Source organism: Rhinopithecus bieti, unplaced genomic scaffold (assembly GCF_001698545.2).
Source record: "Rhinopithecus bieti isolate Rb0 unplaced genomic scaffold, ASM169854v2 scaffold_26426, whole genome shotgun sequence".
In the NCBI taxonomy this organism is placed as follows: domain Eukaryota; kingdom Metazoa; phylum Chordata; class Mammalia; order Primates; family Cercopithecidae; genus Rhinopithecus; species Rhinopithecus bieti.
This window is the reverse complement of record NW_016811945.1, coordinates 395,801-410,251: the sequence shown is the minus strand read 5'-3', so window position 1 is coordinate 410,251 and position 14,451 is coordinate 395,801. Positions and strand designations below refer to the sequence as shown.

The window sequence follows — 14,451 nt, the reverse complement described above, 5'->3', positions numbered from 1 at the left end:
GTAGAGTTGGACTCTGGTGGGGTAGAGTACAGGCACTTCTTCGAAAGGGACAGCTGCATCAGTGGATTCTTGTCATATGGAAAAATGGGCCCAAAATTCTCAGGTCCTTCTATAGTTCGGTAGAAGCTGGAGTGGCTATGTGATGTCTCTGAAGTGGTGGCCGCTAATAGTTTTTTGGGCACCTAACTCAAAACTTTAAAAACACAGCCAAACGAAACTTATCTGTGAGCTATTATTTTTCACCTTCTTTATAGATTCTGCATTTGGTGCAAGTTTGTATTTAATCCTAAGGTTGTTAAAATTTATTCAACTACATGCTGACATAGTTTTCTTTTTTTAAAAATAATTAAATCTGTAATCTCTCTGGGTACTTAATTTTCAATGTGTGAGGTGGAGTCCTGTTTTGGATTTTTTTTATTCCTCTGTTTTATTTTGGCATATTTTTCTCCCCAACCTTGGCTTCTTTTAAAGAGCCATACTTGGGCCAGGCTCGGTGACTCATGCCTGTAATCCCAACACTTTGAGAGGCTAAGGCAGGTGGATCACTTGAGGTCAGGAGTTCGAGACTAGCCTGGCCACCCTGTCTCTACGAAAAATACAAAAAATTAGCCGGGTGTGGTGGTGAGCGCCTGCAATCCCAGCTACTCTGGGAGGCCGAGGCAGGAGAATAGCTTGAATCCAGGAGGTGGAGGTTGTAGTGAGCTGAGATCCTGCCACCGCACTCCAGCCTGGGTGACACAGGGAGACATTGTCTAAAAAAAAAAGAAAAAGCTAGACTTAAACAGTTTCTAAAGAATAAGTTAATTTGGCCAAATATTTGTAGTAACTGGGTGATGCCAATCCCAGGGCTCTGAAGTTAATGAAAGTATTCAAGGTTCATCTCTAAAATTTGATTCTTGAAATAATTTGTTAAATTTCAACTTAATGTCATATTTCTTTGCCCTGCTATTAACTATAATTTCATTATTTAGAAAATAGCACTTAAAGTTCTTTTGAGCTGAAAACCCTTGAAAAACTAGAAAATCTTTTTTGAGTTTGCTTAAAATTGGGAAGCAGTGTTGATAAGCCTGGGAAAATGTTTTATTATCCGTTGATAGTTTTACTTAAAAATAAAATAAGATTCTTAATTTTTCTTTCCATGGTACTATATTTTTGTTTGCTATACTAAATTTACTATATCTGCATTGGTCTGCTTTTTAAGTCTGTTAGCTTATCTGAAATTATCATCTGTCTTTGCATTTTAAAAGTGTGTTCAAAGCATTTCTCCTTCATTGCTACTAAGTCAATTGTCAGTTTTTAAAACTTTATATTTTAGAAGAGTTTTAGATTTATAGAAAAATTAAGAACACAGTGCAGAGAATTCCTGTTTTGTTTTTTTTTTTACTCATTCCTAATTCTCTCAGTATCCAGAATTTCTCCTATTAATATCTAACATTAGATTGGTATATTTGTTACAGTTAGTGAACCAGTACAGATATATCATTATTTAAAGTTCATACTTTATTGAGATTTCTTTAGTTTTTACCCAGTGTCCTTTTTTTTTGCATCTAGGATCCCATTCAGGATACCACAGTACTTTTAGTAGTGATGTCTCCTTAGGATCTTCCTGGTTTTGACAGTTTCTCAGATTCTGTGTTTAATGACCTTGACAGTTTTGAAGAGTCAGGTATTTTTATAGATGTCCCTCAGTTGAGACTTACCCTATCATATCAAGAGTACATACATTAAGCATGATTTATCACTATTGATGTTACCTTGATCACCTGGCTGAGATATTGTCAGTTTATTCACTGTGAAGTTACCCCCGACTCCCTGCCCTCCGTTTCTCTCCATACTGTACTCTTTGGAAGGAAGTCATTATACTTAGCTCACACTTAATGTGCAAGAAGTTACATTGTACCTCCTTGAGTGTAGCCTATCTATATAAGTTATTTGGAGTTATTTTTCACCAGAGACTTATCTAGTCTTCTTTTTAAAAAATTCACTTAGGTGAAACTCCATCTCTACTAAAAATACAAAATTAGCTGGGTTTGGTGGCGTGTGCCTGTAATCCCAGTTACTTGGGAGGCTGAGACAGGAGAATTGCTTGAAACTGGGAGATGGAGGTTGCAGTGAGTAGAGATTCTGCCACTGCACTCCAGCCTGGGCAACAGAGCGAGACTCTGTCTCAAAAAAAAAAAAAAAAAAAAAAAAAAAAAAAAGAAATTCACTTATCAGTGTGGACTCTTGTCAGTTTTAATGTTTTGTTTTGATGTTTGTTTTTTGTTTTTGAGACAGGGTCTCGCTTTGTCACCCAACCTAGGCTGTAGTGCAGTGGCGTGAACATGGCTCACTGCAGCCTCGACCTCCTGAGCCCCAGTGATCCCATGTCAGCCTCCCAAGTAGCCGGGACTACAAGCACATGCCACCACACCTGGCTATTTTTTTTTTGTATTTTTTTTTTCTGTAGAGATGGGGTTTTGCCATGTTGCCCAGGCTGGTCTCGAACTCTTGAGCTCAGGAGATCTGCCCACCTTGGCATCCTGAAGTGCTGGGATTATAGGCATGAGCCATATGTCTGGCTGATTTTGATGTTAATTTCCTTTGTGAGTAATAACAATATTTCAATAACTCTCTCCCTCTTCCTTTTTTAGTTATTTAATAAAATGCTTTATTTTCCTTAAAATTTTTTTTTTTTTAGAGATGGGGTCTCCCAGTTTTGCCCAGGCTTGTCTCAAACTCCTGGCTTCAGCCCATCCTCCCAAGTAGCTGGAATTAGAAGTGTGAGCCATGGTGCCTGCAGTAAAAAAAAAAAAAAAAATTCTGAATATTATATTAAATTAGTGTTTAGTGGCCAGGCGCGGTGGCTCACAACTGTAATCCCAGCACCTTGGGAGACAGAGGTGGGCGGATTACAAGGTCAGGAGATCAAGACCATCTTGGCTAACACAGTGAAACCCTGTCTCTACTAAAAATAAAAAAAATTAGCCGAGCATGGTGGCGTGTGCCTGTAGTCCCAGCTGCTGGGGAAACTGAGGCAGGAGAATGGCGTGAACCCAGGAGGTGGAGCTTGCAGTGATCCGAGATCGCGCTACTGCACTCCAGCCTGGGCGACAGCGCGAGACTCCGTCTCAAAACAAAATAAAATAAATTAGTGATTAGCTGGAGTTTTCCTTATAATATATGCTTTTCTATTCTGTGTTTACTACTTATATAGGTGTTTATAGAACTATAAACATCTTGAGTGTACTTTTGTATTTCAGTGGGTTTAGGTAGCAGTAGGCATTTTTGGCCATATCTTATTGTAGGTGAATCTGCCTTTCCTTGAATCTAAAAGTTATCTCTTCTCAGCTTTATCTTTATGAGTCTTTTTTGTAATAACATTATAACAAATTTTTAAGAAGTAGCTTCTAATATGGTGAAATGAAGCAAAACTGTTTAGAAGTGTAGTTTAAACTGACATATGTAGACAGGGTTTTAGGTTCTAAGTAGGCTCTGGTTGAATAAAAATATAAAAAGATAGTAGGGTTTTCACAGTATGCTTTCTATGAATTATTCAACTATATTATTTTCTGCAAGCTAAAGTTTTTATGCCCATTTCATATGAAATCAACTGAGTCTAGGTCTCAGGTGTCTTACTTGGGGAAGGATTTTCTTACATGACCTCAGGTGATCCACCCCCCTCAACCTACCAAAGTGCTGGGATTACAGGTGTGAGCCACCATTCCCGGCCTCAGATTTCTTTTTGTTTACCTCTCTTAGGGACTTGTTTACCCTGTGCTAACTACTAAAAATCAATTGGGAAAACAACACTGAAGCTTCTTGAGGTCTTTTTGTTTGTTTCAAGACAGGATTTTGCTTTTTTGCCCAGGCTGGAGTGCAGTGGCATGATCATGGCTCGCAGTACCCTCAACCTCCTGGTCTCAAGCAGTCCTCCCACCTCAGTCTTCTGAGTAGCTGGGATCACAGGCACGTGCCATTACACCCAGCTAATTTTTAAATTATTTTGTAGAAGTGGGGTCTCACCCTGTTGCCCAGACTAGTCTTGAACTTCTGGGCTCAAGCAGTCCTTCTGCTTTGGCCTCCCAAAGTACAGGGATTACAGGTGTGAACGGACACACCAGGCCGGAAAAATGTGTTTTATCTTTCTGAGACCATCTGCTTTACAGGGAAAGTACAGTAGATTCTCAAAGCATACGACTGAGTGTGGTGGATTGTTGTTCATTTTACTGTTGAGAAAATGTAGTAAAGACAAGATTAAAAACCATTGTTTTGACTCATTATCCTATATTTCCCATAGTTGATTGGGAACATAGGGAAAGAATGTTGTTTTATTTGATTGATGTTTTAATCATACTGTGTGATTAAATAAAATAAATATGTAATACGGGCCGGGTGCGGTGGCTCACACCTGTAATCCCAGCACTTTGGGAGGCTGAGGCGTGCAGATCATGAGGTCAGGAGTTCAAGACCAGCCTGACCAACGTGGTGAAACCCCATCTCTACTAAAAATACAAAAATTAGCCAGGCCCGGTGGCATACGCCTGTAATCCCAGCTACTCCGGAGGCTGAGGCAGGAGAATCACTTGAACCTGGAAGGCGGAGGTTGCAGTGAGCCAAGATGGCACCATTGCACTCCAGTCTGGGCAACAGAGCGAGACTCCGTCTCAAAAGAAAAAAAAAAAAAGTAATACAATAAAGATATGTTAGAGAATTGGAATTGCCAACTAAAACAAAATAGCTGTCTTTTTTTTTTTTTTTTTTTTTTTTTTTTTTTTTTTTTTTTTTTTTTTAAGAGATGTGATCTCACCTCAGCTTTCCAAGTAGTTGGGACTACAGGTGCATGCCACAGTTCCTGGCTTGCCATCTTTTGTTCAGATAGATTTTATGTATAGAGTACATGGGGTTCATAACCCACCTAATGTCTTTAACTGTTAGAGAACCAGCACTATGTGATCTTTTTAATGGAAACTTATACCTGTGACTTTTAATGGCTTTACTGTGATACTTAACACTTAGCTTTTTTTTTTTTTTTTTTTTTTTTTTTTTTTTTTTTTTTTTTTTAAGATAGAGTCTTACTCTGTCTCCCAGGCTGGAGTACAGTGGCATGATCTCGGTTCATTGCAACCTCTGCCTCCCAGGTTCAAGTGATTCTCTTGCCTCAGCCTCCTGAGTAGCTACAGGCACACACTACCACATCTGGCCAGTTTTTGTACTTTTAGTAGAGATGGGGTTTCACCATGTTGGCCAGGCTGGTGTCAAACTCCTGACCTCAAGTGATCTGTCTGCCTTGGCCTCCCAAAGCGCTGGAATTACAAGTGTGAGCCAGCAGGCCTGGCCAATAATTAACGCTTCACTGTGAACTTCTTTTGGCTTCAGTTTATTAAAATTTAAGTTGAATACCTTCCCAAAAGATTGCCTTTTAACCTATAAATAAGGAAGTCATAATGTTTTTAGGCTTGATTAACCATAAATGTCATTAATAAGAACTAGAGAACCAGTAGCCATAATCAGGCCAGCAGCTTAGTCTATGGTAAGTTCATAATAGAGGCCTTAGACAATCTCTGGACCACAAAGAGTTAAAGCACAAAAGATCTGAATTTTGCCATTTTTAAATTAGTTACCTTGCTTAATAGATTATCACAAACTTAGCAACTTAAAACCATATATTTACTGTATCACAGTTTCTATGTGTCAGCAGTCTGGGCATAGCTTAGTTGGGTTCTCTGCTTAGGTTCTTACAAGGCTACAGTCAAAATATTGGCCAGACCTGGTTTCTCAGAGACTTAGTTGGAGAGGGATCTGCTTCCAGTTTCCCTCAGCTCATTGGCAAAATTTATTTCATTGCAGCTCCAGCAAGATGGATAACTTGTGTTATCACATGCACATTATCATGCGTGGCCCATCTCCCTTACCACATTTTATTGATTAGAAACAAATTACAGGCCCTGCCTACCACACTCAGCAGAGTGAGGGGCATTATACAAATGTGTGATACCAGATGACATGGATCATGGGGCCACCTTAAAGTGAATCTGCTACAGTTTGTTTCATTGTTTTTGCTCTTTACTGTCTCCTTTCTCTCTTGACCTTACCTCCCACCATCTCTCAGGCACAAGTTATAAAAAAGAAGGGAGATAATATGATTTATGATTAATCTATGGAAATACGATTTCCTTTTTTCTTGTAGTGGGCTTAAAATTGAATTCAGTGGATCCAACAATGAGCATTGATCTTAAATACTTGGGAGTACAGTTACCTTTGGCTCCAGCTACTAGTTTTCCTTTTTGGAACCTTACAGGAACCAACCCTGCTTCTCCTGGTGAGTATGTAACATTGGTAAAGTCATACACTATTTTTCTTGAAGTTTACGTAATTTGTAATGTAAGTAAAAAGCTACCTTTATTGGTGACATTTAACATTAGTCTAAGATAGGTCTTTTGTCTGTTGTTATAGTTTCGGTAAGTGATTTATACACTTACAAATTAAAGTTTTATTAATTAATTAGGTCTATAATATTGGCCTGCTAGAATTTTGGTCATCTGTTTGACTTTTTCTTTTATAGATGCCGGATTTCCCTTTGTTTCTAGGACAGGGAAAACCAATGATTTCACTAAGATCAAGGGATGGAGGGGAAAATTTCATAGTGCTTCTGCATCTAGGAATGAAGGTAATTAGTTTTAAAATTTTGTAAATGTTCTGAAACATGTAGCCAAAACCTTTTGTTAAAAGTAAGTCTTGGTTGTTTTCTTCATTCCTTCTTGCCATGATTTTTTTTTTTTTTTTTTTTTGGAGTCTGAGTTTTACTCTTGTTGCCCAGGCTGGAGTGCAATGGTGCGATCTTGGCTCATGACAACTTCCACCTCCCAGGTTCAAGAGATTCTCCTGCCTCAGCCTCCCAGGCAGCTGGGACTACAGGCATGTGCCACCATGGCTGGCTAATTTTTTGTATTTTTAGTAGATACAGGGCTTTACCATGTTGGCCGGGCTGGTCTGGAACTCCTGACCTCAGGTGATCCATCTGCCTCGGCCTCCCAAAGTGCTGGGATTACAGGCGTGAGCTGCTGCGCCCAGCCTTCCATGGTTTAAAATGAACTGAAAATACTTGTCTTGCTGTTTTCTGTGTGCTACCCATTTTCCTGTAGTCACAGCCCTGAGGTTCAGTCAGGCTTAAATAATTGCTGCAGCCTTTTAAACAGCATTTCTGTTATTTCTGTTTCTGCAGTTACAAAAAACATTCTCAAGCATTAGTTTAGAACTGTATACTTCACAGTTGTATAGTGATTTCCTATAGTCTTATACTTCAGACTAAACTTCTAATCCAAGCATTTTGACTGTATCCCTCTTGGTCCCCATTCTTAGTGCTTTTCCTTGTCCACTGCATTCGTTTGCAGTTTAACCAGATAAATATGCCAGTTTTTCAAAATGCTTTTTCTCATCTTTGAATCTTTTCACTGTGTTTATAACAATGTAATTCATGTCTCTGTACTTAATTTTTTTGTTTCTTAAAAACTAAATTTTATGGTTGGGCATGGTGGCTCATGCCTGTAATCTCCCAGCACTTTGGGAGGCTGAAGCTAGTGCATTGCCTGAGCTCAGGAATTTGAGACCAGCCTGGGCAACATGGTGAAAACCCCTCTCTACAAAAAATGCAGAAACAGCCAGATGTGGTGGCACATTCCTGTAGTCCCAGCTACTCACGGGGCTGAGGTGGGAGGATCACTTGAGCCCGGGGAGGTTGAGACTACACTGAGCCGGGATCACACCACTGCACTCCAGCCTGGGTGACAGAACAAGACGCTGTCTCAAACAAACAAACAAAAACCCAACTAAATTTTATACCCCTCTTTTTGTGGTCTTCCTTCTTCTCTAATGTTTTGTATCAACACTACAGGCATTCCAGTCTCTCTCCCTCGCTTTTTAAGGATGGGGTCTTGATCCATCGCCCAGGTTGGAGTGCAGTGGTCCAGTCTCAGCTCACTGCAGCCTTGACCTCCTGGGCTCAGGTGATTCTCCCTGCTCAGCCTCCAGAATAGCTGTGACCACAGGTGTGCGCCCCCATGCCTGGCTAAGTTTTTGTAGAGCTGGGGTTTACCATGTTGCCCAGCCTGGTCTTAAACTCCTGAGCTCAAGAAATCCACCCGCCTTGGCCTCACTAAGTGCCGGGATTATAGGCATGAGCCCCTGTGCCCAACCTCACTATTACAAATAATCTTTTGGCATTCTCTTGAGGCCTGCTTTGATTTCTTTTTTTTTTCCCTGTTATGTGGGTTTTTTTTTTTTTTTTTGGAGGTGGAGTTTCACTTTTGTGCCCAGGTTGGAGTGCAATGGTGTGATCTCGGTTCACTGCAACCTCCGCCTCCCGGGTTCAAGTGATTCTCCTGCCTTAGCCTCCTGAGTATCTGGGATTACAGACATGTGCCACCACGCTCAGCTAATTTTGTATTTTTAGTAGATAACGGGTTTTCTCCATGTTGGTCAGGCTGGTCTCGAACTCCCGACCTCAGGTGATCTGCCTGCCTCGGCCTCCCAAAGTGCTGGGATTGCAGGAGTAAGCCACGGCACACAGACTCCCTGTTATGTTTTTACTTATCTTTGGTCTCTTTAATCAGGTCAAAGATTGTCAAAGATTGATGATTCTTAGGTTAAATACATTGTTAGCACTTTGTAAAAAGTAGTGCCTCAATAAATAATATAATGTGATAATTTTAGTGTAAGACATAATTGTAGAGAATGGATTTTAATTTTTTGTTTGTTTGTTTGAGACAGAGTCTTGCTCTATTGCCCAGGCTGGAGTGCAGTGGTGCGATCTCGGCTCACTGCAAACTCCGCCTCCTGGGTTCGCATCATTTTTCTGCCTCAGCCTCCTGATTAGCTGGGACTACAGGCGCCAGCCACCATGCCCGGCTAATTTTTTTGTATTTTTAGTGAGACGGGTTTCACCGTGTTAGCCAGGATGGTCTCGATCGCCTGACCTCGTGATGCGCCTGCCTTGGCCTCCCAAAGAGCTGGGATTACAGGTGTGAGCCACCGTGCCCGGCAAGGATTTTAATGTTTTTAGTGCCCAAGACTAGAGAACAGATTTTAATGTCAGTAGTATCTGAGACTCATTCTCTTCACTTGGTTTTATTTATCTTTTCTTTCTGAGGAGGGTTGGTTTATTTATTAATGTATTTATTTTAAAAATTTTTAAAAAATTTTTTAGAGACAGGGTCCTTGCTATGTTGCTTAGGCTAGTCTTGAACTCTTGGCCTCTAGTGATCCTTTTGCTTCTTCCTGCCAAAGTGCTGGGATTATAAGTGTGAGCCCGCTAAGGGATAGTTTAGAAGATTCAGTATTTTGTAGCTCAATATTTTGGCCTTTTAGTGTTTTGTGGAGATTCATAAATCTGCCCTAGATTTCTTTAAGCATTTTGTGTTTTCTTATTTCTAGGTGGAAATTCAGAAAGTTCACTGAAAAATCGTTCTGCTTTCTGTAGTGATAAGCTAGATGAATACTTGGAAAATGAAGGCAAGCTGATGGAAACAAGCATGGGTTTCTCTTCTAATGCTCCCACATCTCCTGTGGTGTACCAGCTTCCCACTAAGAGTACCAGCTATGTACGAACACTTGATAGTGTACTAAAGAAGCAATCTACTATTTCCCCTTCTACCTCTTACTCTTTGAAACCTCATTCTGTACCCCCTGCCTCTCGAAAGGCAAAGTCTCAAAACAGACAGGCAACTTTCAGTGGCCGAACTAAATCATCTTATAAGTCCATTTTACCATATCCTGTTTCACCAAAGCAGAAATACTCTCATATGATTCTGGGAGATAAGGTTACCAAGAATTCTTCAGGCATCATCTCAGAAAATCAGGCGAATAACTTTGTTATGCCAACTTTAGATGAAAATGTGTTTCCAAAGCAGATTAGTTTGCGGCAGGCACAGCAGCAGCAGCAGCAACAGCAACAGGGAAGTCGTCCTCCAGGCTTGTCTAAATCTCAGGTGAAGCTAATGGACCTGGAAGACTGTGCACTTTGGGAAGGAAAACCGAGGACGTATATCACAGAAGAGCGAGCAGATGTATCCTTAACAACTCTACTTACAGCTCAAGTAAGTAGCTGCTGTTTTCTGGAGGTATATTAGTACTTGGCTAGAAAGAGTGAGGTTAGTGAGGGGAAATGGGAACGGTAGTTTTTGGCAGGATGATCAGCTAGTTTTTAGCATTTAGAACCTTAATGGGAACTAAGGCTACGTCTTCCCCATTTGTTCTTTACCAACCAGACACTCAGGTGTAGATTCCTCCTGCCAGCAGAGGGAGACAGTACAATTGTACTTTTGAATAACCTCTGTGCTGTCTAAAGGCTGACCATTCTGAAAATCTCTTCATTTCGTTTTCCAACATATGGGCAAGTACATTTGCTGATCTTGTTAAAACAACTTTGAAGATTGTGCTTTTTTATGAGATGGAGTCTTGCTCTATTGCCCAGGCTGGAGTGCAGTGGCAGGATCTCAGCTCACTGCAACCTCTGCCTCCTGGGTTCAAATAATTCTCCTGCCTCAGCCTCCCGAGTAGCTGGTACTATAGACACATGCCACTGCACCAGGCTAATTTTTGTGTTTTTAGTAGAGATGGATTTTTGCCACGTTAGCTAGACTGGTGTCGAGCTCCTGACCTTAGGTGATCCACCTGTCTCGCCTCCCAAAGTGCTGGGATTACAGGAATGAGTCACTATGCCTGGCCTGAAAATTATACTTTTAAAAGATACTAAATCCCAGAAAATTCAAAATTAAAAACCTACGGAGAAAAACCTTTATCTTTTGTGAAATTTTGTATTAATACTTTTCACTTATTTATTTTATTTTATATTTTAAGAGTTTTATGGCAAGGGATGCAGGAAGGAATTTTTGATCTGTTGATGATATACCTATCTTAGCAGCCTCTGATGCATGTGAAATGATGCCACAGCTTATTTATTTATTTATTTATTTGACAGTGTCTCACTCTTGTTACCCAGGCTGGAATTCAGTGGCATGATCACAGCTTACTGCGATCCTCCCACCTCAGCCTCCTGAGTACCTGGGGTATATAGGTGCGCACCACCATGCCAGGCTAATTTTTTTTTTTTTTTTTTTTTGAGACGGAGTCTCGCTCTGTCGCCCAAACTGGAGTACAGTGGCCGGATCTCAGCTCACTGCAAGCTCCGCCTTTCGGGTTCACACCATTCTCCTGCCTCAGCCTCCCGAGTAGCTGGGACTATAGGCGCCCGCCACCTCACCTGGCTAGTTTTTTGTATTTTTTAGTAGAGACGGGGTTTCACAGTGTTAGCCAGGATGGTCTCGATCTCCTGACCTTGTGATCCGCCCGTCTTGGCCTCCCAAAGTGCTGGGTTACAGGCTTGAGCCACCGTGCCCAGCCTAATTTTTTTATTATATTAAAAATACAAACTGGGTTTTGCCATGTTATCCAGGCTGGTCTCAAACTTCTGGGCTCAAGCTGTCCGCCTTCCTCGGTCTCCCAAAGTATTAGGATTACAAGTGTGAGCTACTGTGCCTGGCTTTTCCATTAATTTTTTTACTTTCCATTTTGTAATTCTGTGACTGAATTCTGGAACTAAAGATCATCAGATGTTGGAACTAAATGCAGATTGTTTTATTTGTTATTAATCCTTCATAAAGACTTTTATTTATGTATTGTCCTATTCTTTTTTTATTAATTACCTTAGAATAGGGACCAGCAAACTTTTTCTGGTAAAGGGCCAAATAGTAAATATTTAAGGCTTTGCAGACCATACACTCTTTAGCAGTTACCGAACTCTGCTGTTGTAGTTCTTCAGACGGTATGTGTATGAATTAGCCTGCCTGCGTTCCAGTGAAACTTTATGACACAGGCTGGATTTGGCCCATGGGTCTCATCCTTTGTTAATCTTTGCCTTAGAACATTATGTATAATTTATATTGAAAATAAATCCATCCTTGATCGTTTTGCTGATAATTGTCTGTACTAAGCATTAGAATGGCAGATTGTTTAGAGCCCTGGTTATATTCATGTTCTGTCCTTTGAATCGGCATTAATCCTGTGCTGTTAGTACTTAAAGTCAGAGAGTAATTTAGTCCAGTATATGACCATAAATTGTTGGTGGTGTGGGGGAATGGTTTAGTGGAATTACAATTTTCTACTTTGACTTTAGGCATCCCTCAAAACTAAACCTATCCACACAATTATAAGGAAACGAGCCCCTCCCTGCAACAATGACTTCTGTCGACTGGGTTGTGTATGTTCCAGTCTAGCTTTGGAGAAGCGCCAACCTGCTCACTGCCGCCGACCAGACTGCATGTTTGGTTGTACTTGTTTGAAAAGAAAAGTTGTACTTGTTAAAGGAGGATCCAAAACTAAGCATTTTCAGAGGAAGGCTGCTCATCATCGAGATCCAGTATTTTATGATACTCTGGGAGAGGAGGCAAGGGAAGAAGAAGAAGGAATCAGGGAGGAGGAGGAACAGTTGAAAGAGAAAAAGAAGAGAAAGAAGCTAGAATACAGTGAGTATTCATTGAGAGTTAAAACTGTGCCATATCAGTTTTTGGAAAAGTATGGTTATTTTAGAATAATACAATCTACCTTAATCCTGATAAATTATCCAATAAGAGCTTTGAGACTTCTTATTCTTACATGCTCTTTCTGACTGGCTGTCTAGATGCACACACACACACACACACACCTTTTTTAGGTTGAATTGTTCTCTGAAAATTGCTTTTTTGTGCTAAATTTAAATCATACTGTTACTTGGTTTTCTAAAATGCCCTTGACCTTTGAGTTTCTTCCATTTTCTGGATTGTGTACATATGCGCGCACACACAGACACACGTATGTTCCTTGGAAAGACTACAGATGATCCATATAATGCATCATGTTTTCTAAAAGGAGAAGATTGCAAAAAGACCCTCTGGCCATGGTTGAAGATTTGGGGACAAAGTAGGGGTGTGGTAAAGCTGAACATCATGTACTGTGTTGAAAATTGGGGCTTTTTTTGGTGGGAGAGGATAAAATATGATGTAAATGTAGACCCAAGTTATATATTATTTCATTATTGATTTTTTTTGTTTCTGTTATATCTTTGTATTTTGTTCAAATGTGTTGATGATTTTACCATATAATTGAAACAGGTTTCTTAGTTTATCAGGGGATTAATACTCCTTTTTTGGCAATTTATATTTATATTTCCTGTTGCTCTGTGCTCATTTCAATCAGAGATGATGGTTAATATTTCAGTGTATGTTCCATCATAAGGTCATGTTCTGCTTTCCATGTCAACAATTGTAGATCTAATTTATAATGTTAGTTTTAATGGCTTCATGTTGTTATAATCCCTTTGGTTGGATAGTTAGCCTTTTTGGGTTTTCTTTATTATAAACTGTATGGTGATAACATCCATGTTCAGGATAGGCTATTAAAAGTGGAATTGTTGTGACAGTGCGTACATGTTAAACATTTGTAGATGTCATTAGAGTTGTACCAACTTTAGACATATGCCAGTAGTCGGATACTGGCTGGTGCCAGTTTTCTGTTCTCTTTTTTTTTTTTTTTTTTGAGACGGAGTCTTGCTCTGTTGCCCAGGCTGGAGTGCAGTGGCATGATCTCAGGTCACTGCATCCTCCGCCTCCTGGATTCAAGTGATTCTCCTGCCCCAGCCTCCTGAGTAGCTGCGATTATAGGTGCCCAGCTAATTTTTTTGTATTTTAGTAGAGACGGGGTTTCACCGTGTTGCCTAGGCTGGTCTATGATAACTCCTGAGCTTAGGTCGTCTTCCTGCCTCAGCTTCCCAAAGTGCTAGGATTATAGGCATGAGCTACTGTACTCAGTTTTCTATTCTAACATTGAATATTTTAAAACTTTTAAAACTGTCATATGGATAGGCAGAAATTGATATTGTTTTAGATTTGTATTTCTTCTGTGATAGGTTTATTGACCATTTATCATAAACTTTTTTTCTGTAAATTGCCTTTTTGAATTCTCTGCTAACTTTTTTTGGAGTATGTTTTTTTCTTTAGTTTGCAGAAGCTTTATTTTTTCTAGGTTGTAATTTTGTAATTTGCATTTTCTTTTTTTTTTTTTGAGACGGAGTCTCGCTCTGTCGCCCAGGCTGGAGTGCAGTGGCCGGATCTCAGCTCACTGCAAGCTCCACCTCCCCAGGTTCACTCCATTCTCCTGCCTCAGCCTCCCGAGTAGCTGGGACTACAGGCGCCTGCCACCTCGCCCGGCTAGTTTTTTGTATTTTTTAGTAGAGACGGGGTTTCACCGGGTTAGCAGGGATGGTCTCGATCTCCTGACCTCGTGATCCGCCCGTCTCGGCCTCCCAAAGTGCTGGGATTACAGGCTTGAGCCACTGTGCCTGGCCGTAATTTACATTTTCATTTTGTTCAAGGTTCCCTCCCCACTGCTCACCACCCCAGTGAAAAAACTGTGATAGTTAAACTTGGCAGTCTTTTATGG

General features: G+C 40.4%; 1 protein-coding gene across 11 annotated transcripts in view; it reads left to right on the top strand.

Moving 5' to 3' along the window:
* The window catches only part of MGA (MAX dimerization protein MGA), a 176,266-nt gene that overhangs the window by 111,336 nt on the left and 50,479 nt on the right, over nt 1-14,451 (top strand). For all 11 annotated transcript variants that reach the window (XM_017895429.1, XM_017895420.1, XM_017895430.1 and 8 more), the window contains 4 exons: nt 6,170-6,301; nt 6,545-6,649; nt 9,412-10,073; nt 12,152-12,500. In XM_017895429.1, the coding sequence (XP_017750918.1) occupies nt 6,170-6,301; nt 6,545-6,649; nt 9,412-10,073; nt 12,152-12,500 (1,248 nt within the window). The remainder of the gene's footprint in view (nt 1-6,169; nt 6,302-6,544; nt 6,650-9,411; nt 10,074-12,151; nt 12,501-14,451) is intronic.